Source organism: Gigantopelta aegis, chromosome 15, assembly GCF_016097555.1.
Source record: "Gigantopelta aegis isolate Gae_Host chromosome 15, Gae_host_genome, whole genome shotgun sequence".
Classification (NCBI taxonomy): Eukaryota; Metazoa; Mollusca; class Gastropoda; order Neomphalida; family Peltospiridae; genus Gigantopelta; species Gigantopelta aegis.
The window spans coordinates 11490182-11516999 of record NC_054713.1 but is presented as its reverse complement, the minus strand read 5'-3'; the positions used below and the strand labels follow the sequence as shown (position 1 = coordinate 11516999).

The 26818-nt window shown below is 39.5% G+C and overlaps 2 protein-coding genes across 4 annotated transcripts; one reads left to right on the top strand and one right to left on the bottom strand.

The window, feature by feature from the left end:
- Nucleotides 1–368: 368 nt before the first annotated feature.
- On the bottom strand, nt 369–18713 carry LOC121390409. Of its 3 annotated transcripts, XR_005960206.1 has the most exons (7): nt 14863–15000; nt 12876–12983; nt 10463–10703; nt 7146–7295; nt 5688–5892; nt 978–2778; nt 369–851 (listed from the first exon to the last, which is right to left on the bottom strand). XR_005960206.1 is itself a non-coding variant. In XM_041522213.1 (6 exons), the coding sequence occupies exons 2-6, from the start codon at nt 12972–12974 to the stop codon at nt 2646–2648; spliced, it is 828 nt and encodes a 275-aa protein (XP_041378147.1). In that variant the 5' UTR covers nt 12975–12983; nt 18693–18713; the 3' UTR covers nt 369–2645. The 3 variants fall into 3 exon arrangements, 2 of the variants coding, with proteins under 2 accessions (XP_041378147.1, XP_041378146.1); XM_041522213.1 differs by lacking the exon at nt 14863–15000 and adding an exon at nt 18693–18713 and having other exon boundaries at nt 369–2778; XM_041522212.1 differs by having other exon boundaries at nt 369–2778.
- A 3167-nt stretch (nt 18714–21880) lies between these two features.
- LOC121389863 lies at nt 21881–25891 on the top strand. Its single transcript, XM_041521511.1, has 2 exons — nt 21881–23818; nt 23927–25891. Exons 1-2 carry the CDS (start codon nt 22456–22458, stop codon nt 25282–25284), a joined length of 2721 nt encoding a protein of 906 aa, XP_041377445.1. The 5' UTR covers nt 21881–22455; the 3' UTR covers nt 25285–25891.
- Nucleotides 25892–26818: the final 927 nt, after the last annotated feature.

The following is a 26818-nucleotide window of genomic DNA, read 5'->3' as shown; positions in this document are numbered from 1 at the left end:
GGCATAAAATTCAAACTTGATATGTAACTGTACATTTTAAAACTATACACTATAAAATTTCAGATCTATATCTTGAGGAATTCTGGATAAAAGTCCAGAACACGTGGAACATACGGACAGACGGACGAACAGAGAAACTATAGTCCAGCCTTCCCGCTGGACCAGCCGGGAGCTAAGAAATCCATTGAGTTTCCAGTCATTTTGCTGTTTGTAGTAGCTGCCATTTTATTTTTATCTGAACAAAAAGTTTTTTTATATAAAAATATTTATCCTGCAACCACTGTTTCTATTGACAGAGAAGCGTGACGTAGCCCAGTGGTAAAGTGCTCGCTCGATGTGTGGTCAGTTTAAGATCGATCCCCGTTGGTGGGCCCATTGGGCTATTTCTTGTTCCAGCCAGTGCACCTCAACTGGTATATCAAAGACCGTGGTATGTGCTATCCTGTCTGTGGGATGGTGCATATAAAAGATCACTTGCTGCATTAGAAAAATTTAGTGAGTTTTCTCTAATGACTATATGAGTCGAAATTACCAAATGTTTGACATCCAATAGCCGATGATTAATAAATCAATGTGCTCTAGCGGTGTCGTTAAACAAAACAAACAAACTATTGACAGAATATGATGAAGGATAAAGCAAAGTCATATCCGTATAGCAGCAGGATATGACTTTTGACGTCAGTCATATGACGTCAGTCATATGACGTCGCACGCATAGCTACATTACAAAATTGCTCATTGACCTCTAGATCATCGTACAATGTGACTGAAATAACAGAAATAATAGCTTTTCCACTTAATGTTTATGGTCTGCAGCATAAAGATAATAACTAGTTAATGATGTCGGATATCTGCTTTATCCTGTTCAGGCCGAATGAGAAATTCCACTCGGCAGAGCCTCGCAGAATTTCCCATTCTTACCTTCACAGGATAAAGCAGATATCCGACATCAATTACTAGTTATTCTCTATATATACCTTATAGGATTTATAGTCAGTAACTTTATGAATAAAACTAAAATCAAATCCAAACTGTGTATTTGGTTGTAAAGTTTAGGTTTTAGTATGGCATCGTTATCCCCAGATCTGTCATTGGCACAAACATTCATATATTAAACACAGACTTCCATTCATGAGTACAGTTTTTGTAGCAGCATGAAACACTTCTGTAGAAAACCATAGAATTTTTTTTTTTAAAGGTGCTATGTCAAAGTTACAAAAATGGCCTTTCCTGCCAAAAATATTAATTAATGTTTTCTTTGAAATAAATTTTATACCTTTACCTATATTCCTATAAAAATTACAACCAAATAATTCCATTTACTAGAAGAAAAAAAAGAGTATTTTAGTGGGGAATCTTCAGAGTGTGTCAAATGTTTCAACTAGTGATGTCATTGTTTTAGGCATACACATTCAACACACTAAGTTTTTTCCCTAATTCGTTGCCAAAGAAACAAAGATGGTGACCATGCTATATTTAGCCACAAGACTTTTAAAAATGATAATTCTTGAGTTAATTATGGAAAGATTATTTTTGGGACTGATTAATTTGTAGTTATTTATTACAAAGAAATGTGAAAATAACAAAATGTGGTAGTTTCAACTTTGACATACATGTAGGACCTTTAAAGCATTTGTTTTTCGTGTACTGTGACCACGCCACATAAAAAAACTACGTACATGGAAAACTGTACCTTAAATACTCAAAAATATTGTTTTAATAATGCAAAATTGTATTTCTGCTTTTCGGGAGTTTTGTTTTTTGGTATGGCCTCTTTATCACCAAATCCATCACTGGTGAAATCACTGGGATAGATTTACTACACAAAAACAGATTTTTAAATTAATTTGCCAACTATGTTTCTGGACCCCATTTTTATATTTGCCTGTCATCCCATAATACCACTTGTAGATAGTGTGGGTACCCCACCCCACCCGCAAATATAAAATCCTGGCTGTAGAGAGTGTGGGTACCCCACCCGCAAATATAAAATCCTGGTTATGTCAATGTTTGTAAGACATGTTTTTCTTTGTTCCAATATCCATCACCGACTATACACTTTGTTTTTAATTAAACCAGTCAAACTGTTCGCAAGCGCTTGGTGATAAATAAGTAGGCAGTAAATATGCAAATTATGTTTCTGCTATTTGTAAGTTTCATTTTTGGTACAGTTAGGTACTCCATGCTAAAATCATTCAAATGTGAACTAATTAATATGCAAATTTAATTTCTTCTTTGTATGTTGTGGTTTGGGAACAGCCAGTTCGACACTGGCAAAATCAGTCAGGTGTGAACATACTGATGTCTTCTTTCTGCAAAGATCCATAACATTTTCACATCTTAACTACAGAAAAGTTTCTTTTTAATGAATATCTAAATTGTATAATTTTGCATTCAGATGTGAACTAATTAATATGCAAATTTTATTTCTTCTTTGTATGTTGTGGTTTTGGTACAGCCAGATTCGACACTGGCAAAATCAGTCAGGTGCCAAGATCCATAACATATTCAGATCTTAACTACAGAAAAGTTTCTTTTTAAATTTTTAAAAAGTTTCTTTCTAAATTGTATAACTTTTGCTTCGGAAATTGTGGTTTTGGTTCAGGCAGGTCAGACACTGGCAAAATCAGTCGGGTGCGAACTAATTAATATACAAATCGTGATTCTGCTTTTTGTCTCTGGTTTGCTTCTTGTGCTGCCTTCAGTTCTGCTTCTGCTTTTGCGTCTTCCTCCATTTCTGCTTTCTGCTGTAACATGAACTGCTTCCTTTCATGCAGGCTGAAATATGATTTTTAAAAGTTATAAATTATCAAATATTCCAGGCATATATACATGCAGATTTTAGGAGAGGTGTGTATGCATGTGTGTGTGTGCTCGCATGTGCGTGTGTGCATGCACATGTATTTTTAGTTGGGGGAAAAAAGTACCTTAAATAAAAAAAAGTACTGAGTAATCCAAAATAAACTCATCTCATAAATGCATCTCAAACACTAATCATAATTTCTATACAGTACGTGTATGCATTTATGTATATAATACACCATCAAATAATCCATACTACTGTTTTTTGTACATGTTTTACACAGGTACCATTCATATATAAGATGTACCGTTTATAAACCGAACATTACGTCAAGTATTTATGGTACAGTACTAAACATGTACTTGTATATAGATATTTATAGATAATTATTTATTAAATGTAACACCAAAATAATTTGAATATTGACGATTGCATGTCTTGTACATTTATTTTCAGAATTTGGGCCAGAAATGTTTAAGTTTGTTTTGTTTAACGACACAACTAGAGCACATTGAGTAATTAATCATCGGCTATTGGAGGTCAAACATATTATGGTAATCATCAGTGGAAACCCAATACATTGTTTCCATTAGCAGCAAGGGATCTGGAAACAACGTAGACCTAACATTATGCACGTGTTCGCTCTGCTGGGTTAATTTCACTTGATGACTTTCGATGTTGGCTTCATTCTATTAAGGGGCGGGACGTAGCCCAGTGGTAGAGCGTTCGCTTGATGCGCGGTCAGTCTGGGATCGATCCCCGTCGGTGGGCCCATTGGGCTATTTCTTGCTCCAGCCAGTGCACCACAACTGGTATATCAAAGGCTGTGGTATGTGTTATTCTGTCTGTGGGATGGTGCATATAAAAGATCTCTTGCTGCTAATTGAAAAGAGTAGCTCATGAAGTGGCGACAGCAGGTTCCTCTCTTAAAATCTGTGTGGTCCTTAACCATATGTCTGACGCCATATAACCGTAAATAAAATGTGTTGAGTGCATCGTTAAATAAAACATTTCCTTCCTTCATTGTGTTAATTTTTTTCTGTACCAATAATGTGTGTGGCTTCCAATAAAGAGCACTGTTACAATTTACAGTTGTCATATATAAATTTATAATATATATGAAAATATTTACTCATTTATATTTTCTTATTAATAAAATGCATGTGACCATTATATAAGCATCAGAGAGGACCCCGTCAAGTTTCAAAAATACTTAAACTTCTTTTTATTATGATTTTTAAAATATGATTTTTATTTTTGTGACATTCTTGAATCTGATGTTTATTTCTCGATTTATTTTTATAGTGACTCATACTTTAAATAAATTGCAGAACATTTGTAAATATTTTCAATCACATGGGACTCGATTACCACTCAATGGTGCATGTAGTTCAGGACTCGAAACTTGTCAAAAATATGGTGCCCCCCCCCCCCAAAATGGATGTTGGCAAAATATAGTAAGTGAACCATGAACAAGATTTTATTGTGGAATAAATATATTCAATACAAATATTAATAGTGGCTCATATGTTATAGCTCTAAAGGAGATCGCCCAAACAATATTTTTTGGGTGACTAACGCCATTATATTTTTAATATTTAAGTCGCCCAAACGGTACATTGGTTGCATTTGGCGATCTGGGCACAGTTTCTCGCATGTCATTTTGCTAGCAATTGTTTTATGTGTGTGTGTGTGTGTGTGTAGTTTTGTGGTTTTAAAAAAATCTACTATACATTGCTACTATTTAGAATGATGTAATGAATTGTGACTGAAGAACCGAGGGGCAGGACGTAGCCCAGTGGTGCAGCGCTCGCTCGATGTACGGTCTGTGTGAGATCGATCCCCGTTGGTGGCCCAATTGCTCTATTTCTCGATCCAGCCAGTGCACCATGACTGGTATATCAAAGGCCGTGGTATGTACTACCCTGTCTGTGGGATGGTGCATATAAAAGGTCCCTTGCTGCTAACTGAAAAGAGTAGCCCATGAAGTGGCGACAGCGGGTTTCCTCTCTCAATATCGGTATGGTCCTTAACCATATGTCTGACGCCAAATAACCGTAAATAAAATGTGTTGAGTGCATTGTTAAATAAAACATTTCTTTGAAAACTCATGCTCCAAGTTAGGAAGCATGTGAAGAGTTCAGGCACAAAACGCGATATATCCATTTTTCATTTTCAGTAAAAGTGATGTTTTTAATTGGCGTTTATCGCGTTTTGATACAAAAACACGGGATTTAACCAATACAATTTCACAAGGATCAATCTCCTTTTGTGGCAAATCAGCGGACCTACGATTAACCCTTACAGACATACAATAATGGCTTTAACTAAAAACAAGAAAGAAAATGGTTTATATCGCGTTTTGCGCCTGAACTCTTCATGTATTCTTATCAGACATGACTGAAAAACCTGAATGTGATATATGTCATGTGTACATATTTGAATATGTTCCCTGTGAATAAATCCCAATAAGCACCCCCTTTGAAAACATTTTAATCACCCTGGGTGGTTCATACATTGAAAAGTTTTTTTGTTTAATGACACCATGGGAGCACATTGATTAATTAATCATAGGCTATTGGATGTCAAATATTTGGTAATTCTGACTCGTAGTCATCAGAGAAAACCTGTTACATTTTTCTTAATGCAGCATGCGATCTTTTATGTGCACTTTCCCACAGACAGGACAACACATACCACGACCTTTGTCCAGTTGTGGTGCTCTGGTTGGAACGAGAAAATCAAATCAGCTGAATGGATCCACCGAGGTGGCCTGATCCTGCGACGCAAGCACCTCAAGCGACCACTCAACCGACTGAGCTAAATCTCGCCCCTGGTTCATATATTGAATGCAGTACTTTGGATATATAAACAAAAAACTCACGTTTTAGGTATTGGCACTAATTTGGATAACAATGCAAATTTGTCTGTATATTCTGAAAATTCAGGAAACTTTCTCAGTCTTTTTTGAATGTGCTTTTGTTTAAAGGTTTGGATAGCATCGTATTCTTCTGATGTCTTTCTGTGAATGTCATCGAGGATCGCAGTCCGGTTCAGTGGAGCAGAGGTGCCGAACCATGATGAATTACCTAAAATATAAATTAAACATAATGAAAAGACATGTTTTATTTATTTATTTACCGACGCACTCAACACATTGTATTTACGGTTATTTGGTAAGGACCACACAGATATTGAGAGAGGAAACCCGCTGTCGCCACTTCATGGGCTACTCTTTTCGATTAGCAGCAAGTGATCTTTTATATGCGCCGTCCCACAGATAGGATAGTACATACCACAGCCTTTGTTACACCAGTTGTGGAGCACTGGCTGGAACGAGAAATAGCCCAATGGGTCCACTGACGGGGGTCAATCCTAGACCGACCGCGCATCAAGCGAGCACTTTTGCACTGGGCTACATCCCACCCATCACCAGGAGTGAAAACGGTTTAGCTATAATGAGGCTTGGTATGCATGCATCAGGAATTTTTTTGGTGTGGTTTGTATGTGTCTGAACATTGTCAAAAATGCACCCAAAATCAAGCAGTTTGGACACACTATGATGAAAGTAATACAAATATTTAACTAAAAATATTTAAAATGTCCTTTTATGACCGTACCGGTATTTGTAATTTACTTGAGACTAAAAATACTTGTATCTTTCTTTATTTTCAAACCATAGGTGGGAATTTAAGATGCCATGGGCTGGCATGCATAAATCTCAGCTGAAGATTCACAAATAACTGTTGCCTTCTAGGGATCACACCGCTATTTCAGCCAATGAGCGATGTGTAGGCGATGAATTTAGTTCTATGAAAAAGAGTACCTCTTTTCTTTATTTTATTATGTTGGTGTCTGAAGAGACTTGACAGGATGATTATGGAATATTGGAAGGGTAACATTGCCTCTTGATTTTGGCATATCAAACTGACAGATGCATATCTGCTTAGCTACAGGCAAGACCACTGTTTACAGTGCCTGTGTTACGTTACATATTTTTAACAAGAGTTGCCTCCATTACTCCATGCCCCTAGGAGTGTGGATAATTGAAGTTGCAGATGGCGAAGTATCAATTTTATTTGCTTAAATCCTGTCACAGAGGCTGTTTTCTTCATGTCAGGTAGTATATAGCATCTACTGTTAATAATTTAGTCAGTGCTTGGCTTTATGTTTGTATTGTCACCAATGTATCATCAATATTGGTGAGATACCTTCTACCATACCCCAGGTGGGCTACATGGAATTACATTTGGAGTACAGTTCGCAGTTATCACTTGGTACAAGTACCTACTTGGAATCACACTTGGATTATAGTTTGTAATTATCACTTGGTTGTACCTACTTGGAAATCTTTGGGCATGGTATCCTTGGCCAGGTCTGCCAAATTTCATGTTGATTTCTCCGGGGATGTTTGTTGGGTGTCTGCAGTACATGCCTATCTTCATAAACCTCCAGGTTTCATCACTCTGTGGGTGCCCTAGTGTCCTCAAACCTGTGTGTATCAATAAAATACATTTAATAAAAATCATGTCATAAAAGACACTAAAGGAACATTATTATGTCATTTATAATTTTTTTTTTTTTTTTTTATTAGAATCTGTACATTGATTAAAAATATTTATTATATATATCTTGTCGTAATTTGGATTAATTATTGTTTTTATACAATGACAGACTTTGCCATGAATACAGGGCTTCTAGATTATGGTAGCCCCACTCCCATGGCTAGTGATATTCAATGCTGGGCTAGCAAATAATTACTACTGCCATGCCTGATAGCTAGTGAAAAACAAAAGAGATTAAATGTTGCAGTTAAGTCTATTTTGTAAATATGAACATCTGGACCCCTCCCCAACCCCCAATGTTAGTGTTTTTAAGCTCTATCTCAGAGGCCGAACCCAGGGTGGTCATGCTTGAAACCTTAGTGGTATAGGAGCATGTTAAAAACATTATGTCAATGTCAATCTCAGTCTTTAGGTGACATATCTGATTATTATTATTATTTAGTAAAATTTTATTAACTTAAAGTAAAGCAGGGCTAGTGAATTTTAAATCGTGGTTAGTAAAAATTTTAAATCACTGATCCCATGGCTAGTGGATTTTATAAAATTTCTAGAAGCCCTGAAATATAATTGAGGTGAGTAATTAATTGCTCTCCTAACTTACATTATGGGGAGCCATTTAAGATATTATCATATTGATCAATGAATATTTAATCCTTTCGGGGTTTTTTAAAATTCAAAGCAATTCAAGAGATATAAATTATTCTCGTTGAACTAGTTTCCGGGGAGTGATAGGCAACAAGAGTGATAGCTCCCCTTAAACGAGGAGATCAGATTAATAAAAAAGTTAAGCCATCGGATATAAGGCTGGTAGGTACAGGGTTCGCAGCCCGGTAGCGGCTCCCACCCAGAGCGAGTTTTAACGACTCAGTGGGTAGATGTAAGACCACTACACCCTCTTCTCTCTCACTAACCGTTAACAACTAGCCCACTGTTCTGGACAAACAGCCCAGACAGCTGAGGTGTGTGCCCAGGACAGTGTGCTTGAACCATAATTGGATATAAAGCACGAAAATAAGTTGAAATGAAAATGATAAAAGTTTGTTAAAGTTTGTTTTGTTTAATGACACCACAAGAGCAGATTTATTTTTTAGTCACTGGCTATTGTATGTCAAACATTTGGCAATTTTGACTCGTATAGTCATTAGAGGAAACCCGCTACATTTTTCATAATGCAGAAAGGGATCTTTGATATGCACTTTCCCACAGAAAGGATTGCACATACATGTACCATGGCCTTTAATATACCGGTCATGGTGCACTGGCTGGAATGAGAAATAGCCCAATGGGCTCACCGACAGGGATAGATACCAAACCGACCGTGCATCAAGTGAGCACTTTACCACTGGGCTACGGGGGTATTCTCAGAAACCTGCAGGAGGTAACCATGTGAAGGTGGGCTACTTGTTGGTTACTTTGCATTCCATAACCTCAGGAAAAATAAGTGATGATTAAGGGAGGCAAAAGTTAAAGTCTGTTTGTTTAACAACACCACTAGAGCACATTTATTTATTCAGCATCGACTATTGGATGTCAAACATTTAGTAATTTTTGACTCGTAGTCTACCTTTTTCCATCAGCAGAAAGGGGTCTTTGATATGTACTTTTCCAGACAGGACAGCACATAACACAACCTTTGACAGTGTTTCTACCAGAAAGAAATGTTTGGGTATGGCGCTATGGAACTGAATGCAGCCACAGTCAACTGGGGGTATAGAAGGAAAGAAAATGGATTAAGTTTAGGGTTAGGGTTAGGGTTAGGGTTAGGAAAATCATACAGTAATGATAAGAGTAATTAATTTTGTCAAAACATTAACTTAAAAAAATAAAATCTGAAAATGTTTTACCCTCTGGCAGAAACCCTGTATTGATACACCCATCGTGGGGCATTGGTTGGGATGTGAAAAAACCCCAATCAGAGCATGGGTCCACTGAGGTGGATAATTAGGGTGGGGCACCTGATGCTTACTTTGATTTTCAGAAAACTGCAGAAGGGAAATGGGTGAGTTTTAGAACACTGCTGTTAACCCCATAATTTGTATACCCCAGGGTGGGAAAAACCCAGGGTGGGGTACCTGATGCCTACCTTGTTTTTAAAAAAACTGGAGAAAGGCAAGAAATGGGTGGGTTTTAGAACACTGCTGTTTATCCCATAATTTGTATAACCCAAGGAAGATAATTAGGGTGGGGTACCTGGTACTTACCTTGACTGTCAGAAAACTGGAGACGGGAAATGGGTGGGTTTGAGAACACTGCTGTTTATCCCATAATTTGTATAACCCAAGGAAGATAATTAGGGTGGGGTACCTGGTACTTACCTTGACTGTCAGAAAACTGGAGAAGGGAAATGGGTGGGTTTGAGAACACTGCTGTTTACCCCATGATTGGTATACCCCAGGGAAGAGAATTGAGATGGGGTATATGCAGCTTACCTTGATTTAGAACACAGCTGTTTACCCCATAATTTGTATACGTCAGGGAAGACAAACAGGGTGGGGTACCTGATGCTTGCCTTGATATTTTTAGAAAAAAAAATTACAGTCCATTCATAAGATTCAAGCCTTAGGCATGTGGTGGCCAATAAATAAATAAATAATTTTTGTTTAAAAATAATTAAACATTGCAGTCTATTCATGAGATCTGAACTGTTGTTTACCCCATGATTTTTATACTCAAGGGAAGAGAAACAGGGTGGGGTACGTGATTTTCACTTACCTTGTTTTTCAGCACCCCTTGGAAGAGATGTTGAAAATCTTGATGTATTGATGTTCTCGGGTACAGTCACGAGTGGTTTCTTTTCAGAAAACTGGATAAGGGAAATGGGTGGGATTTAGAACACTGCTGTTTATCGCATGACTTGTATACCCTAGAGAAGACAAATAGGGTGGGGTACCTTTAGATGTCAGCTTACCTTGTTTTTTGACACCCCATGGAAGTGACATTGCAAATCTTGATGTTCTCGGGTAGTCATGAGTGGTTTCTTTTCAGAAAACTGTAGAAGGGAAATGGGTGGTATTTAGAACACTGCTGTTTATCGCATGACTTGTATACCCTAGGGAAGACAAACAGGGTGGGGTACCTTCAGATGTGAGCTTACCTTGTTTTTCGACACCCCATGGAAGCGATGCTCCATGTCTTGATGTGTTGTGGTTCTCGGGTACGGTGGTGGTGACTTGTTCGTCAATCCAACAAACTGGTCCCGAGAGAGTCCTGCCCCGAAACAGATTTTCATTGGCTGAATGCGAGAACCTCTTGAATGTGGCTCTCTCTCCATTCTTGTAGGGGGTCCGCGATGGCGTCCATCCGATTTTACTGACGTCAAAGAAAGATGTTCGGTTCTGGAGAAGTAAAAAATATGCATTAAAATCCGACATTTGCTATAAGGCATTGAAATTGGGGAATTTTTATTATTATTTATTCATTTATTTATTCCAATTTTTTTTTATTTGCTTATTCCACCAGAATCGTAAAAATTATGTAATATGAATACCAATGTTTATTTGGATTGCTGATTATTTCACAGTGTGTTTCACACATAAATATCTGTACATTACAATGCATATACATAAATACACAACTAATTAATGTTAAAAGTGAATATAAAATTAAAAAGACAAATGTCAAATTAAGTACAATGTATCTTATCTATTTCAGCCTATTCAGTATTCAGTATATATCTTAAATCTATTGTAACTTTTGTTTCTCAGAGTATATAGATCTGATATATCCCTTAACACATCCTTAACAGATGAATGACCATGGATTAAATGGCACCTTAGAGTAAAATAGCAATGTTCATGGATTAAAAAGGTCTCACCCTAGGTCAAAAAACCTATAATGACTGAGCCAAAGATGGGCTATTATTTTATTTTATTTTAAATTGGTGCTGTTGTTTTGATTTTTATTGTGTTGTTGGTTGGTTGTTCATTGTTGGAGTTTTTCGTGTTTTGTTTTTTGTTCTCACTTTGGGCTGAATAAAATGTTTAATATTCTTGAATGAAGCGATATTTTTATCACTTCTTATAATTTAATTGAAAACAAATAAGAAAGAATCTCTGAGAATCTCACTTTTCTTTTTACTCCAGAAAATAGCATACACATCTCAAGAGTTAAATTTGTATAGAGTTTCATTTGTTTATAAAAAGTAGTGCCCCCTCCACTAGGATTTTGATCTGGGTACTGCCCCGGTAAATGTAAAATTAATTTTATTTGTGTATTTGGGTACGGTAATCCAAACTCAAATATCTGGTCTGACATTGCTAGCCACTGAATCTGGGGTAGAGGGTACTTCTCTTGATACTTCAGTGGTTAGAGATTGAGAATTCACTTGGCTCACATATTTCAAATGATGTATATGGTTTGGCAGGTTAAGACCACAATCTCAAGTATATATTTATTATTTATTATCCACATAGTTCAAAATATTCAGGGAAATATTACCAGTATGACACACACGTCATAACAATTTCACATGACCAATGAATGATGTAATTTTGGGAAGCGATGTCATAACATAATGTGGCTTCCGCAGTTATTGCCTCACATATTTCAAATGATGTATATGGTTTGGCAGGTTAAAACCACAATCACAAGGATATATTTATTATTTATTATCCACATAGTTCTTAATGACATTATTTCTGAAAATGACATCATTTTGTCAACTCCTTCTACATGTAGTTATGCTTCAAATGTTTTGAAATGGTCCTTGTAATTTATAAAAATAATATTATGGATAATCTGGATAATAAAGAAATGATTACACTTGTGTGTGAGTTGTATTAATTTTACAAAACTTGTGTCAAGGATTCATGTATTACCCCCACTCTCACTTGGGCAATACAAGAATCCTGACAACAGGGCTAGCTCTGGCACTCATCAAATTCGGCAATTGCAAATTTTAAAAGTAGTTTGCAAATTTTATTTCAGTTTGGAGAAAAAAAATTCATGGAATAATTGACAATTTTTAGAAAATAACTGTTGATTTCTGCATTTTTTCAAGTTTAATAGACAATTTGGCGAAACAGTTTTCTCACCTAGAAACATATTTCTAGCCCTGTGACACTTTTGTAAAATCTGTGCGGGACGTAGCCCAGTGGTAAAGCGTTCGCTCAATGCGCGGTCAATCTGGGATTGATCCCAATCAGTGGGCCCATTGGGCTATTTCTCATTCCAGCCAGTGCACCATGACTGGTGTATCAAAGACCATGGTATGTACTACCCTATATGTGGGATGGTGCATGTAAATGATTGCTTGCTGCTAATCGAAAAGAGTAGCCCATGAAGTGGCGACAGCGGGTTTCCTCTCTCAATATCTGTGTGGTCCTTAACCATATGTATGATGCCATATAACCGTAAATAAAATGTGTTGAGTGTGTCGTTAAATACAAAAAAATTATACAAATGAAGCTCAATGGGCCCACTGATGGGGATCGATCCCAGACCGACCGTGCATCAAGCGAGTGCTTTACCACTGGGTTACGTCCCACCCATCTACAAATGAAGTTCACCTGTCTGATGTTTCTGATCTGTGACTCTGTCAGCAGGGTGTACTCATCCCGCGGAGTCCGTGGTTTCTTCGTGATCATGTCCATACCCAGGTCTGTCATCCTGAATCGCTTTACACAAAGAAAACAAACAACTCAATAAAGTCATTTTATGAAAAGAGCACAACAAAATAATTTATTATAGACAATGATAATGACAGTGCTTATGGTTTGAAAATCTCTTGGGATGGTGCATATAAAAGATCCCTTGCTGCTAATCAAAAAAAAGTAGCCCATGAAGTGGCGACAGCGGGTTTCCTCTCAATATTTGTGTGGTCCCTAACCATATGTCTGACACTATATAACCGTAAATAAAATGTGTTGAGTGCGTCATTAAATAAAACATTTCTTTCTTTCTTTTTGAAAATCTCTGGTAAAATAAAATGCTTGCCTAAAATTATGAAGAAGAGTGCTTGCTCTCAGTGTCGAATTCAAAGTAATTTTGAGTAAAATAAATTAGTTATAGCAGTGCATGATGAGGTGAGCTGTTTTTCGCACATGCAGAAATTGTTTTGTGAGAGCACACTAGAGCACGAGCAATTGCTTGCATAAGCCATAAGGACTGTAATGAGAAGAATGGTGAAGCTGCAGTATTTCTGTTTTGGAGTGGAGGGGTGGGATATAGCCCAGTGGTAAAGTGCTCGCTTGATGCGCGGTCGATCCCCGTCGATGGGCCTATTGGGCTATTTCTCATTCCAGCCAGTGTTCCATGAGTGGTATATCAAAGGCCATGGTATGTGTTATCCAGTCCGTGGAATGGTGCATATAAAATATATCTTGCTACTAATGAAATAATATATACTATATGTCAGAATTAACAAATGTTTGACATCCAATAGCCAATTTATGTGTGTGTCTGTGTCTGTGTTTATGTGTCTGTGTGTATGTGTCTGTGTCTGTGTGTATGTGTCTGTGTCTGACTCTATATGTGCATATGTGTGTCCATGTGTACGTATGTGTCTGTGTGTGAGTATTTGTGTGTTGTGTGTGTGTTGTGTGTATAGTGTGTATTGTGTGTGTGTATTGTGTGTATTGTTTGTGTGTATTGTGTGTGTATTGTGTGTGTGAATGTATGTGTGTGTGTGAATGTATGTGTGTGTATGTGTTTTCGTGTGTTCATGTGTGTGTGTGTATTGTGTGTGTGCGCAAGTGCATGCGTGCCTATATACATGCATAGAAATGTTACTTTAGTGTGAGTGCTGTGAAGAAATGGAATGAACTGCCAGACACTCTTAAAAATGCCCAAAATCTTATATCATTTAAAAAACTTCTTAAAACACATTTGTTACATTTGGATGATGGAATGGATGGGTAACTGAATTGATGGATGTGTAAATAGAAGGCACTACTAGAGCACATTTATTAATTAATTATCGGCTATTGGATGTCAAACATTTCAATGATTATTAATTAATTATCGGCTGTCAAACATTTCAATGATTTGGTAATTCTGACATATGTAGTCAACAGAGGAAACCTACTACAAGATGCAGCAAGGGATCTTTTATATGCACTTTCCCACCTACAGAAAAACATACCACGACCTTTGACCAGTTGTGGTGCACTGGTTGGAACAAGAAAAAACCCAATCAGTTGAATGCATTTACCCAGGTGCTCAATCCTGCAACGCAAGCACCTCAAGCGAGCACTCAACCAAGCTAAAGGTAGGACTTCCCTTTGGCACTGTCACGTATAAAGAACATTATAATTACTTATCATAAATAGTTAGGGTTAGGTTAGGGTTAGTGACAGTGCCAAAGGAAAGTCCTTCAAAAAAAAAGGTAAGATTGAACAGGTGGGTGAATGCATAGATTTATAAATGAATGATTGGTTGGTTGCTCGTGTTTGCGTGCGGACATACACACGTGCGTACGTACGTACATATTTACCACTGACTTTTCAAATAAAAAATAACAATAATAAAATAATAATTTAAACTAAACTAACTCACATTTTAATCACAGAGTTTTCCTGCGATAAAACTCGAATTATAGACCACAAATAATCAAAGTTTCCGCAAACTATTGTTGCACGTTGCTGTCAATGAAATCGAGACTAGTACCGTTGCCATGTTATTGTTAGACTTGCCAACTGTCAGTTATTAACATTCGGAACACATCGGGTAATTCCGGATTTCCCCGAAAGGTTTGGCGGTGTTGTTCCGAATGATTCACCTAATATTCGCCATTCGGTCGGCCTACTAATAAAACAGTTTATGAAATAATTATGCTTAACGATGGGCGGAAATAGGCGAAGAGAGCTCGTACATCAGGCATTATTATTATATTATTGGTAGTAAATCTTAAGGCAGAATTTTACTTGTAGAATGCAGAAAATTGCATTTCAAGACATCAGGTTTTCAAAATATTACGGGGGAGCATACCCACGCCCGAACTCCCATTGCAACTTTGAGTTGCGCCCTCGATCTATCAGCCCCCCCCCCCCCCCCCCAACACCACCACCACCACCACCACCACTGTCTACTTGCTTCCGCGTCGCGTAATCGAACCACCTCGTGGATCCATCCAACTGACTGATTTTTTCTCGTTCCAGTGTACCACAACTGGTCAAAGACCGTGGTATGTGCTTGCCTGTGAGTAGGAAAGTGCATATAAAAGATCCCTTGCTACATTAGGGAAAATGTAGCGGGTTTTCTCTGATGACTACGAATCAGAACATTTACCAAATGTTTGACATCCAATAGCCGCTGATTAATTAATCATCTCTCTCTCTCTCTCTCTCTCTCTCTCTCTCTCTCTCTCTCTCTCTCTCTCTCTCTCTCTCTCTCTCTCTCTCTCTCTCTCTCTCTCTCTCTCTCTCTCTCTCTCTCTCTCTCTCTCTCTCTCTCTCTCTCTGTATGTATATGTATATGTGTGTGTATATATATATATATATATATATATACATATACACATGTATAGTGTTGGTATAAAGTGCTCCTACTGGCAGTAGCTAGTGGGAATTTCCCTATTAGCTCAGTGGGTAGAGCACAGGACTCTCACACTGAGGGTCTCTGGTTCGAATCCCCTCAGTGAAGGTCGATTTTCCTGTACATTTGGAGCCGACGTAGAGACTGGGTGTGTTGTTAACACAAGAATAGAGTTATAACCCAGTTAGAACCCGTACCAGTTCAACTGCCCGTGGCCCACAGCTCCGGGACGTATCTTCACTTGTGTGGGGGAATATGTAGTAGTGTTGGTATAAAGTGCTTCTACTGGCAATAGCTAGTGGGAATTTCCCTATTAGCTCAGTCGGCAGAACACTGGATTCTCGTACTGAGAGTCCGTGATTCGAATCCTCTCGTATATATACTCTTCAAAAGAAGAAACGCAAAACCACATTGTCGTAACATTTGGAGTATTGATTTAATTATTGAATGGTGAGTCCGATAATTACCAAATGTTGCAGGATTGTTCACAATTCACTCTAGTCCATTGTGAGTAAGTGATAGGACACACCACCAAGGTCAAGGTCATCTGGAGTCAATGCCGGGTGTGGCCTCCGCGTGTGTTGACAACTGCCTGGCACCGCCTGCCCATTGAAGCAACCAGAGTACGGATGACGTCCCGGGGGATGGTGGCCCACTCGGCCTGCAAGGCTGCTGCCAGCTCGGGCAGGGTCTGGGGCTGTGGTTGTCGCTGTCGGAGGCGTCGGTCCAACTCGTCCCATAGATGCTCAATTGGGTTCAAATCCGGTGATATCGATGGCCAAGGAAGGACATTAATGTTGTTGTTCTGTAGGAAAGCCGTTGTGAGACGTGCTGTGTGAGGCCTGGCGTTGTCATGTTGGAACACTGCGTTGGCGTTGGCCATAACTGGAACGATGTGTGGCCGGAGGATCTGGTCAATGTAGCCCTGTGCATTCAGGTTGCCCTGCACGTGGACCAGGTCAGTTCTGCCAGTGTGTGAGATGGCTGCCCACACTATGACACTACCCCCGCCGAATCTGTCCACTTCCTGCACGCAGTTTGCCGCATAACGTTCACCACGACGCCTATACACGCGACATCTTCCATCATGACGTCGGAGCAGAAATCGGGACTCGTCACTGAACCACACCTGTCTCCATCGCAGTTGAGGCCATTGTCGATGAATCTGGCACCACTGCAGTCGGAGTCGACGGTGTTGTGGTGTTAAGATGACACCTCGAAATGGACGTCTGGCACGAATTCCTACCTCACGTAGGCGGTTCCGTACGGTCTGGTCGGATATCCTGCGCAAACCTGGTATTGCTGCGGCTGTGGAGGTGGCAGTAGTCAATCGTTCCCGAAGGTGGCGTACCCGGATGTAGCGGTCCTGCCCGGGGGTAGTGACCCGTGGTCGACCGGATCTAGGGAGGTCACGTGTTGATCCATGTTGCTGGTAACGGTCCCACAGTCTGGAGATGGTGCTTGGGGACACATGGAATGCCCTGGCAACGGCCGTTCTGGATTCGCCTGCGTCTAGTCGGCCGATGGCATTGTTTCTCTGCGGTTCACTGAGACGTGGCATGTCCTGGATTGTCAACTGTCGGCCAGATACAGAGGCCAGGCAAGCGAACACCCTGCACTTTTATACTGTCGGTGTTCATGTTGCACGTGCAGACAACGCATGTGCAGTGGTGACATGGTTTGCACGTGGCTGCGTTTTTGCGAATATTCACATTTTGGAACTTTATTGTACAGTAGCTGCGTTTTATCGAATGTAACCGTGGGAATGTGTTTGGGACATGCAATGACCTTATATTCACAAAGCATGAACCGGTAGGAAACATAAAATCGGAGTTATAACCCATTTGTACCCTTTTGCGTTTCTTTTTTTGAAGAGTATATATATACGACTCGGGTCATGGTCGAGTTTGACTCTCGAGTACTCTAGTCCAATATTTTGGACTACATGGATATATCTTTTATTTCTAAATTGTAGAGAAAATATGATGTTGAATTTTAAAAAGATGAACGTAAAACATGGTACAGTGCGTCAAATATAAGTTTTAAAATAATACATTTGATAGCAGGGGCGGATCTAGACATTTGTAAAGGGGAAAGGGGTGTCACAGAATTGTAATAGGAGCTAGCTGAGTTTGTGCAAGGCAAATGAGCCGAGATCCGAAATATTCGTAATGAAGACAAGAAGAGACGTGTTTTCAGGACAGTTTACCCCCCCCCCCCCATGTCGTCTGGGTTTTTTTGCTGCATACATTTGCATATATAAAAAAAATATGCACTCGTCTTAATAGAACGCTATCAGCCTATTTGAAAAAAAAAAAAAAAAATTGAGTGGATTAAAAAAAAAAAGTTTTTGTTTAACAACACCACTAAAACAGATTGATTTATTATTCATCGGCTATTCGATGTGAAACATTTGGTAATTCTGACAAGTAGTTTTTAGAGGAAACCCGCTATATTTGTTTCCTAATGCAGCAAGGAATCTTTTATATCCGCTTTCCCACAGACAGGAAAGTACATACCACGGCCTTTGACCAGCTGTGATGCACTGGTTGGAACCAGAAGAAAAAATCAGTTGAATGGATCTACCTAGGTGGTTCGATCCTGTGACGCTGGCACCTCAAGCGAGCACGCAACCGACTGAGCTAAATCCCGCCATAAGTGGATCAAATGACACAGGTAACAAAACTGACTATCACTGGATTAATAAAGGGAGTTAATTTGTTAAACTCTTTACAAAAACCAAAAGTGTGACCATTTTATGAATTATGGAAGTGGATGTAGCAATTTACGTGTGCGACTAGTTGTGGTCGAGGACACTCTTAGATTTACGTCTAACTTTACTCGTAACTTACGTTTACACTTCTTTGTGAAATGCTCTTCAGTCGTAGATTTACGTTTACGTGCAAAACGTAGCTTACGATGTTTAGTGAAATTGGCTCCAGGGCCCATATTTTCGAAGCTATCTTAGCCTACAAAATCGTGAAATCATCGTAAGCTATGACGTCACTATGGCGTGCGCTGTAGTGACGTCACAACCTACGACGGTTTTACGATTTCGTAGCGCTAAGATCGCTTCGAAAATAGGGCCCCAGGTCTTTTACTCCACCAACGTGATCCATATGTCTTGATACAGAAATCATGTTGACTTTCAAATGAAGCTTGGACGACACAGGAGATAAATAGTGATTACCAGACTATTGTTTAATTGATATTTTACCTAAGATCACCGTAGTCATTATCCTCAAGGTATCCTGGATCATGATGACATTCCTGTTTGTCAGACGTGAAGTGGCACAGTGGTAATGTACATGCCTGATGCACAGTCAGTCTGGGATCGATCCACGTCGGTGGGCTTATTGGACTATTTCTCGTTCCAGCCAGAACACCAAGACTGGTATATCAAAGGTTGTGGCATGTGCTCTCCTGTCTGTGGGATGGTGTATATATAAGATCCCTTGCTACTAATGGAAAAATGTTGCGGGTTGCCTCTCTAAGATTATTTGTCAAAATTACCAAATGTTTGATATCCAATAGCTGGTGATTAATAAATCAGTGTGCTCTAGTGTTGTTGTTAAATAAAACAAACTTTAACACTTTTCCTGTTTATCATGTTGAAAAGCTTGTAACTTAGGCATGAATTGAATAGTTCACTGTAAAAGATTACAAGCTATCTAAAATATCTGTAACCTTGGCATCCATTATTCAAATCAGTTATGACAAGTGAAAACCCACCAAAGAAATATGTTACTATGGCAACTACTTGTCAATGGCACCTTAGGAATATCAGTGAATGACAATCACTTCGCAATGGATTTTACCGATATACTCAACTTTGACAGCTTTTGGTGTCTTACATAGCAAGGAAATCTCAAAATCACTCTTTTCTGCGATTTTCATAAAAGAGGAATTTCGAAACTGATGTTTTTACCCTAAAATTGACTATTCTGCCTGAATATAGTGAATACAAATGTAACTTTTAAAAAAAACTGTCTGGGTATCTCAGAATGGGTTTGCCACTGAAAGCACCCAAATATTTCATTCGAGTTTTGAGATATGATTTTTTAAAGTTTAGTCACTAAAAACCCCCCCCCCCCCCCCCCCCCCAAAAAAAAAAAAAAAATAATAATGGTATAAACAACTCAGCTAGGTCAGCTAGCAAGCTCGGCACGGCCACAAATGCGGAATAGCGCTAGGTCAACCAGACCGGAACAAAGCCCCCGGCCGTGTATGCTCCAACACTGGAGCAGCTGCCTACCACACCGACCAGGGAGGTGTTTCTGCACCGGTACGACTGACATCGTAACAGCTTCCACAATAAAACCGTGGAATCCCGTACCGAAGAGCGGAGTACCATGCTGACGATGCAACATGATAGGGTCTACAAGCAGGCCAATCTAATTAAAATTAGCTCCACTATTACATGTGGATCTAAAGACAGCCAGTTGGAGCTCATGTCCACCAATCAAAACCTTACTTGCAGAATCCTGCCAGTGATTTAAAACTAACAACACTGCGCAGTCCCCAATGTCCAGGTAACATTTCGTCTGTAAATAATAATTTAAATATTGACCAATCACACTTCGCCTTTTATAACGTTATTTGGGAGCATACAAATTCTAAAAATATGGGCCAGACTTTTTTAGTGGCCGCAGTACAGCGAACCATACAAATACGTTATCAGTCTTCAATTTTACATTAAAAATTATTTATTTATATAAAAAAACTAAACTAAATCAGTCTTCAGTTTTACATTACAAATTATTTATTTTATAAAATAAAACATGTTTTAAGGCATTCGTAATTCACACGAAACATGTCGTATACCCTCAGGATAATTCGGAATGTTTTCAAATTATTTTTAATAAAAGCCTGTCGTAAAAGAGTAGCCCATGTAGTGGCGACAGCGGGTTTCCTCTAAAAAACAGTCAGAATGACCATATGTTTGACGTCCAATAGCCGATGATAAGATAAAAAAATCAATGAGCTCTAGTGGCGTCGTTAAATGAAACAAACTTTACTTTATTTGCTCTTGTATGTCCAACCACGCCACTGAAAGAAAGAAAGAAATGCTTTATTTAACGATGCACTCAACACATTTTGTTTACGGTTATGTGGCGTCAGACATATGGTTAAGGACCACACAGATTTTGAGAGGAAACCCGCTGTCGCCACTTCATGGGCTACTCTTTCCGATTAGCAGCAAGGGATCTTTTATTTGCGCTTCCCACAGGCAGGATAGCACAAACCATGGCCTTTGTTGAACCAGTTATGGATCACTGGTCGGTGCAAGTGGTTTACATCTACCCATTGAGCCTTGCGGAGCACTCGCTCAGGGTTTGGAGTCGGGGTATCTGGATTAAAAATCACATGCCTCGACTGGGATCCGAACCCAGTACCTACCAGCCTGTAGACCGATAGCCTAACCACGACGCCACCGAGGCCGGTCAACCACGCCACTGTATGTGTTACAGAGAATAAAGTATTATCATAATAACTGTGTGAGTTGTGTTGTAACACATATGTAATGTTGTTGGGTTAATCATACAAATATTATGTGGGATCGATACATTTGTACTTAATTAGCATAATAAATACAGCACATGCAAATATAGTGTCATTAATTATCACTGGCGTAGGAAGCGGGGGTGGGGGGCAAGGCTGGCATGTGTCTTCCACTTTTCAGGTAGTTTGCTTTATAATAGTGTAAATATAAAAGTGTGCCCCCCCCCCCCCCCCCCCCACACACACACACACTTTTTGGCACCTTCCTATGCCACTGATTATTAATACAAAAGTAAATCTTATCTATTATTTATGTTCAGGGCCGTAGCTAGCGGGGGGGGGGGGGGGCACACTTTATTATTCTTATTCTTATTCTTATAAAAGTGTGCCACCCCCCACTTTTTAGCACCTTCCTATGCCACTGATTATTAGTACAAAAGTAAATGTTATATATTATTTATGTAACTCTTGGTAACTGTCAACAAATACAACTTGTAGTTTCGGTTTACGGGGAATTTAGTATTGCGTAGTAGGGGAAGCTTGGGAGAGTTGGGCCACAGGGAGAGTTGAGCCACCCCTAATATCATTGTCATAGCTCGTTGTTTGAGACAGGTGCTGCCATCTATTTGAAGCACTAAGCATTATCTTTCTATTGATATAAGGGACTTGAATTTCCAGGCTCTTGTCCATATATTGTGGACAAAAATACATTTTTCGCACAAAAGACACAATTTTTACTCCAAGGTAAGCATTTTTATATCTCTTAAACAGTATATAGAACACTGTTCTAGTGTATTCTGCGTGATAGCTGTGACAGTCTTCTTCCATCAAGGCAGTTTTGAAATCCATGTGATCACCGCCCAAGATAAAAATTTGGTTGAAATTAAAAATGGTGAGACTTGGGAGAGTTGGGACAGTCCAGGGTGGGAGGGTTGGGCAATGGCCCAACTCTCCCCGCATGGTGTCCCAACTCTCCCATTATTTACATTTGATGAATAATCCTTTCTCTAAAGCTTATTAATTTGACTACATGCTGTTAAGGATTATTATTAACAGATAGTGTGTGGGAGAATTATTGTGGGCCTAGATCAAAGTACTGCATATTATACTGAAATGTTTCTTCAAGTTTGCTTTAGTGATGTCAGTATTTTTTTTCAGATGCCACGAAAATATAAAAGAATATCCAATAGAGGGGCACCAGAGGACGTTCTACATAGAGCAAGTGAACAAGTAAAGGGAGGAAGTAGCATCCGTGCAGCTGCTAATGACTTTAATATTGCAAGAATGACCCTCACGAGATACATGGATAAGTGTAATGCACAAACTGGACAGCATGATGAACGAAATGAAGCTTTTGGCTATGAAAAATGTCGACTGACAAACATGATTTTTTCTGCAGTGATGGAAGATGACTTGGCGACACATATCAAGACTTTAGCGGAACAATTTCACGGACTTAGTAGGAATAAATGTCGCTCACTGATTTTTGAATATGCTATGAGAAACAATGTGACGGTGCCTAATTCGTGGAAAGAAAATGGAATGACTGGTGAACACTTTTGGATATCATTTAAAGAAAGAAATCATCTTGCAATCCGAACACCAGAGGCAACATCTCTCGCCAGGGCAAGTGCCTTCAATCGTTATAACGTTGGCAAATTTTATGATAACCTCGGACAAGTTATGGACCTGCACAAATTTGAATGTCATGATATCTACAACTGCGACGAGACGGGGTGTACTACAGTTTCGCCGCCTGAAAACATTGTGGCTAAACAAGGAGTTAAACAAGTGGGGTCAATCACCTCTGCAGAAAAGGGGCAACTTGTCACCGCCGTGTACACCATTAACGCGGCAGGTAGCGTCGTTCCACCAATGCTTATTTTCCCACGGAAAAACGTCCGAGATTATTTCACCAAAAATGGTCCCCCCGGGTGTATTGGAGGTGCAAATCCAAGTGGATGGATCAATGAAGAGCTATTCTTGGGTTATCTGAAACATTTCATACGCCATACAAGATGCAGCAAGGAGAAGAAAGTTTTGCTGATCTTAGATAATCACGAGACTCATATCTCTCTTGCAGTCATCGACTTGGCTAAAGAAAATGGTGTAATATTATTAACAATACCACCACACACTAGTCACAAGTTACAACCTCTGGATGTGAGCTGTTTTAAACCTTTCAAGACGGCATATGCTCGAGCTGTTGAAAATTGGATGCGTTCAAATCCAGGAAAAACAATTACGATCTATGAAATCCCTGAATTCACTTCTCATGCTCAGTTGCATGGTCTTACTGCCAAAAACATTATTTCTGCGTTTCAAAGTACAGGAATTTACCCCTACAACCGGGATGTGTTCAGTGAAACCGACTTTGCGCCAGCCACAATAACTAATAGAGATCTTCCAGAGGAATTAGAGGGAAATGTTGAACTGCTAGTTCCTTCTGAACAAACCACTGAAACCCCCAAGGCAGGTTCAAGTACTACAGAACCACCAGCTGTCCAGCCAGGTCCACGTACTACAGAACCACTAGTTGTCCAGCCAGGTTCAAGTACTACAGAACCACCAGCTGTCCAGCCAGGTTCAAGTACTACAGAACCACCAGCTGTCCAGCCAGGTCCACGTACTACAGAACCACTAGTTGTCCAGCCAGGTCCAACTACTACAGAACCACCAGCTGTCCAGCCAGGTTCAAGTACTACAGAACCACCAGCTGTCCAGCCAGGTTCAAGTACTACAGAACCACCAGCTGTCCAGCCAGGTTCAAGTACTACAGAACCACCAGCTGTCCAGCCAGGTCCACGTACTACAGAACCACTAGTTGTCCAGCCAGGTCCAACTACTACAGAACCACCAGCTGTCCAGCCAGGTTCAAGTACTACAGAACCACCAGCTGTCCAGCCAGGTTCAAGTACTACAGAACCACCAGCTATCCAGCCAGGTCCACGTACTACAGAACCACCAGCTGTCCAGCCAGGTCCACGTACTACAGAACCACCAGCTGTCCAGCCAGGTCCAAGTACTACAGAACCACCAGCTGTCCAGCCAGGTCCACATACTACAGAACCACCAGCTGCCCAGCCAGGTCCACGTACTACAGAACCACCAGCTGTCCAGCCAGGTCCAAGTACTACAGAACCACCAGCTGTCCAGCCAGGTCCACATACTACAGAACCACCAGCTGCCCAGCCAGGTCCACGTACTACAGAACCACTAGTTGTCCAGCCAGGTCCAAGTACTACAGAACCACCAGCTGCCAAACCAGGTCCAAGTTCCCTAGGAACACCAGCTTCCCAACCAGGGCCAAGTAACACTTATGTATCACCTGCTGATATTGTTCCACTGCCAAAAGCTGGGCCACGAAAAGTCACCAACAGAGGTCGCAAAAGAGGGGATACAAAAATTTTAACCAATACCCCAGTACGCAATAGTATAGCTGAGGCACTAGCTGCCAGTCAAACTAACAAACGGAAGGCCAAACAACCAGTCAAACCCAAAGCAAGAAAGAAGTTGTTTAAAAGTAAAGCAAAAAAATGCCAAACTCCATCAACTTCATCAGAGGAAAGTGGTTCTGATGATGTGAAATTCACAGAAAGTGGTGATAGCGATGTTGATGACCTAGATTGTGAAATTATTGAAGGTGATTTTGCAGTTGTAAAATTTGAGTCTGCCAAATCACGTATTGTGCATTATATAGCACGGATTGATGTCATTGATGGGAATGTGTGTGAAGGGGTTTTCCTTAAACGAGAATTCAGTCGTCAGCAGACGACACCTACATTTTGCATCAACAACAATGATAATGCATCATTTCCTAAGAATGACATCATCAAGAAGCTTCCTGCGCCTAAACAGCTTGGTGGCACAGCTCGTCGAGCAGGAAAATTTTCATTTCCTTGTGACTTCACACTATGGGATTTCCACTCATCCCTTTATTAAAACATCAATAAACCTACCACCACTTTCTGTGAATTTCACATCATCAGTATTATTTTTCTCCGATTGTTACACTGAAAGTACTTTTCTAACCAAGCTATCAGTGACATCATTAAAACATTATTGAACTTGAATATTTTACCGATTTAAGTTGATTCGTCCTAGTGGAGTGCTACTGGACCAATTGTACCTACTCGTAGTCATGGGATTGACTATGATTCTCAATATTGTTTTTAAGCTTCTGTTTGGGATCTGAACGATACTTTTCTAGTTACATGCTGTTTAAAGGGTCATTTTATAAGTTTGGAAATAAATTGAGACCATTTTCCTTCACTGGATAGTTGTTTTATTCTGTACATTTTCTGTCCCAAGTCTCCCTTTTGTGGCCCAACTCTCCTTGAACATGGCCCAACTCTCACCACCCCCAGGGAGAGTTGGGCCAAAATGACACCTTTTGAAAATCACCTTCACCTTCTACAGGTTGGCCTGCATACGGAACCAGCTAGTACATATATGTATTTTAATATCTGTACATGTCATAATCACATTAAGCAATTATCGGCCATGAATAGGAAGATTGCAATATGTTAAAATGTGAAAAGTGGCCCAACTCTCCCAAGCTTCCCCTAGCTTATTTCTTGGAATCGAACATTCAAGAATTAAGGACACGTAAGGCAATGTATTTTGTACAGACTGAATATTCAAACACCAACAGAAATAAGTTATAAAATATTTAATATTCGCTGCACCAAGTATTAGTGTGTGTCACAATGGACAGTTACTTTCGACCGTCTGAACTGTTGCATGCACAAGACGGTGTAAACTGTAAATTTCGAAATCGTCAGACTTTGGACTCGTCTTTGAAAACAGTATTGGGATCCACGAAACCAGAAGATGTCTTTCCACCAATGGACGTGATGACCGATGAAGGACACTATTTCGTTGTAGACGGCAATCGGCGTTTGTACCTGTTGAAAAAAATGGAATCGGCTGGTTTAGTGAATAAAGTGAAAGTGAATATGAAACCGTTTGATTCGGTCTATTTCAATAAAAAGCATACAACTCATAACAGTGGAAAGTCCATCAGTATTCGAAATGATTATCGTATGGATGATAAAATTAGCAACATTATTAAACAGCACAAAGAAGGTATTCGTTTGTTAAATTAATATGCTTGTACTATTTATTTAGTAGCTTTGTAACAAAACAAATACCTAATTCCAGACCGCATCTTTGCATAAGGCGGAGTTGAATGTATGTTTTGATAAGGTTGTATGTGCTCCAAAGAAACCAGACATGCCTATAAAACAATGTTTATAGATAGAACTGGGTTTATCCGTCTGTCTGTCCTAGAGCTCAAGTGACTTAAAGCTGCAGTGCCTGGAATATTTTTTATTATTTAAGCATATAGAATAGATGATTCAGTTGTGTTTGGTACATAAAAGGTCCACCACATTGCTATAGTTTCGCAATGCTCGCTTATCTACATTATCTAGGTCAACTAGAAACGCATTGGCCAGCTTTGTTTTCCTTCATT

Excerpts from the sequence above, each read along its gene's own strand:
- LOC121390409 (XM_041522213.1), bottom strand. The coding sequence starts at position 12,974 with ATGACAGACCTGGGTATGGACATGATCACGAAGAAACCACGGACTCCG. Across the intron at positions 10,704-12,875 it reads AGATCAGAAACATCAGACAG|AACCGAACATCTTTCTTTGA; the intron begins GTGAACTTCATT and ends TTACTTCTCCAG. Across the intron at positions 2,779-5,687 it reads TTAGTGCCAATACCTAAAAC|CCTGCATGAAAGGAAGCAGT; the intron begins GTGAGTTTTTTG and ends ATCATATTTCAG.
- LOC121389863 (XM_041521511.1), top strand. The coding sequence starts at position 22,456 with ATGTTTCTTCAAGTTTGCTTTAGTGATGTCAGTATTTTTTTTCAGATG. Across the intron at positions 23,819-23,926 it reads CACTGAAACCCCCAAGGCAG|GTTCAAGTACTACAGAACCA; the intron begins GTTCAAGTACTA and ends CTGTCCAGCCAG.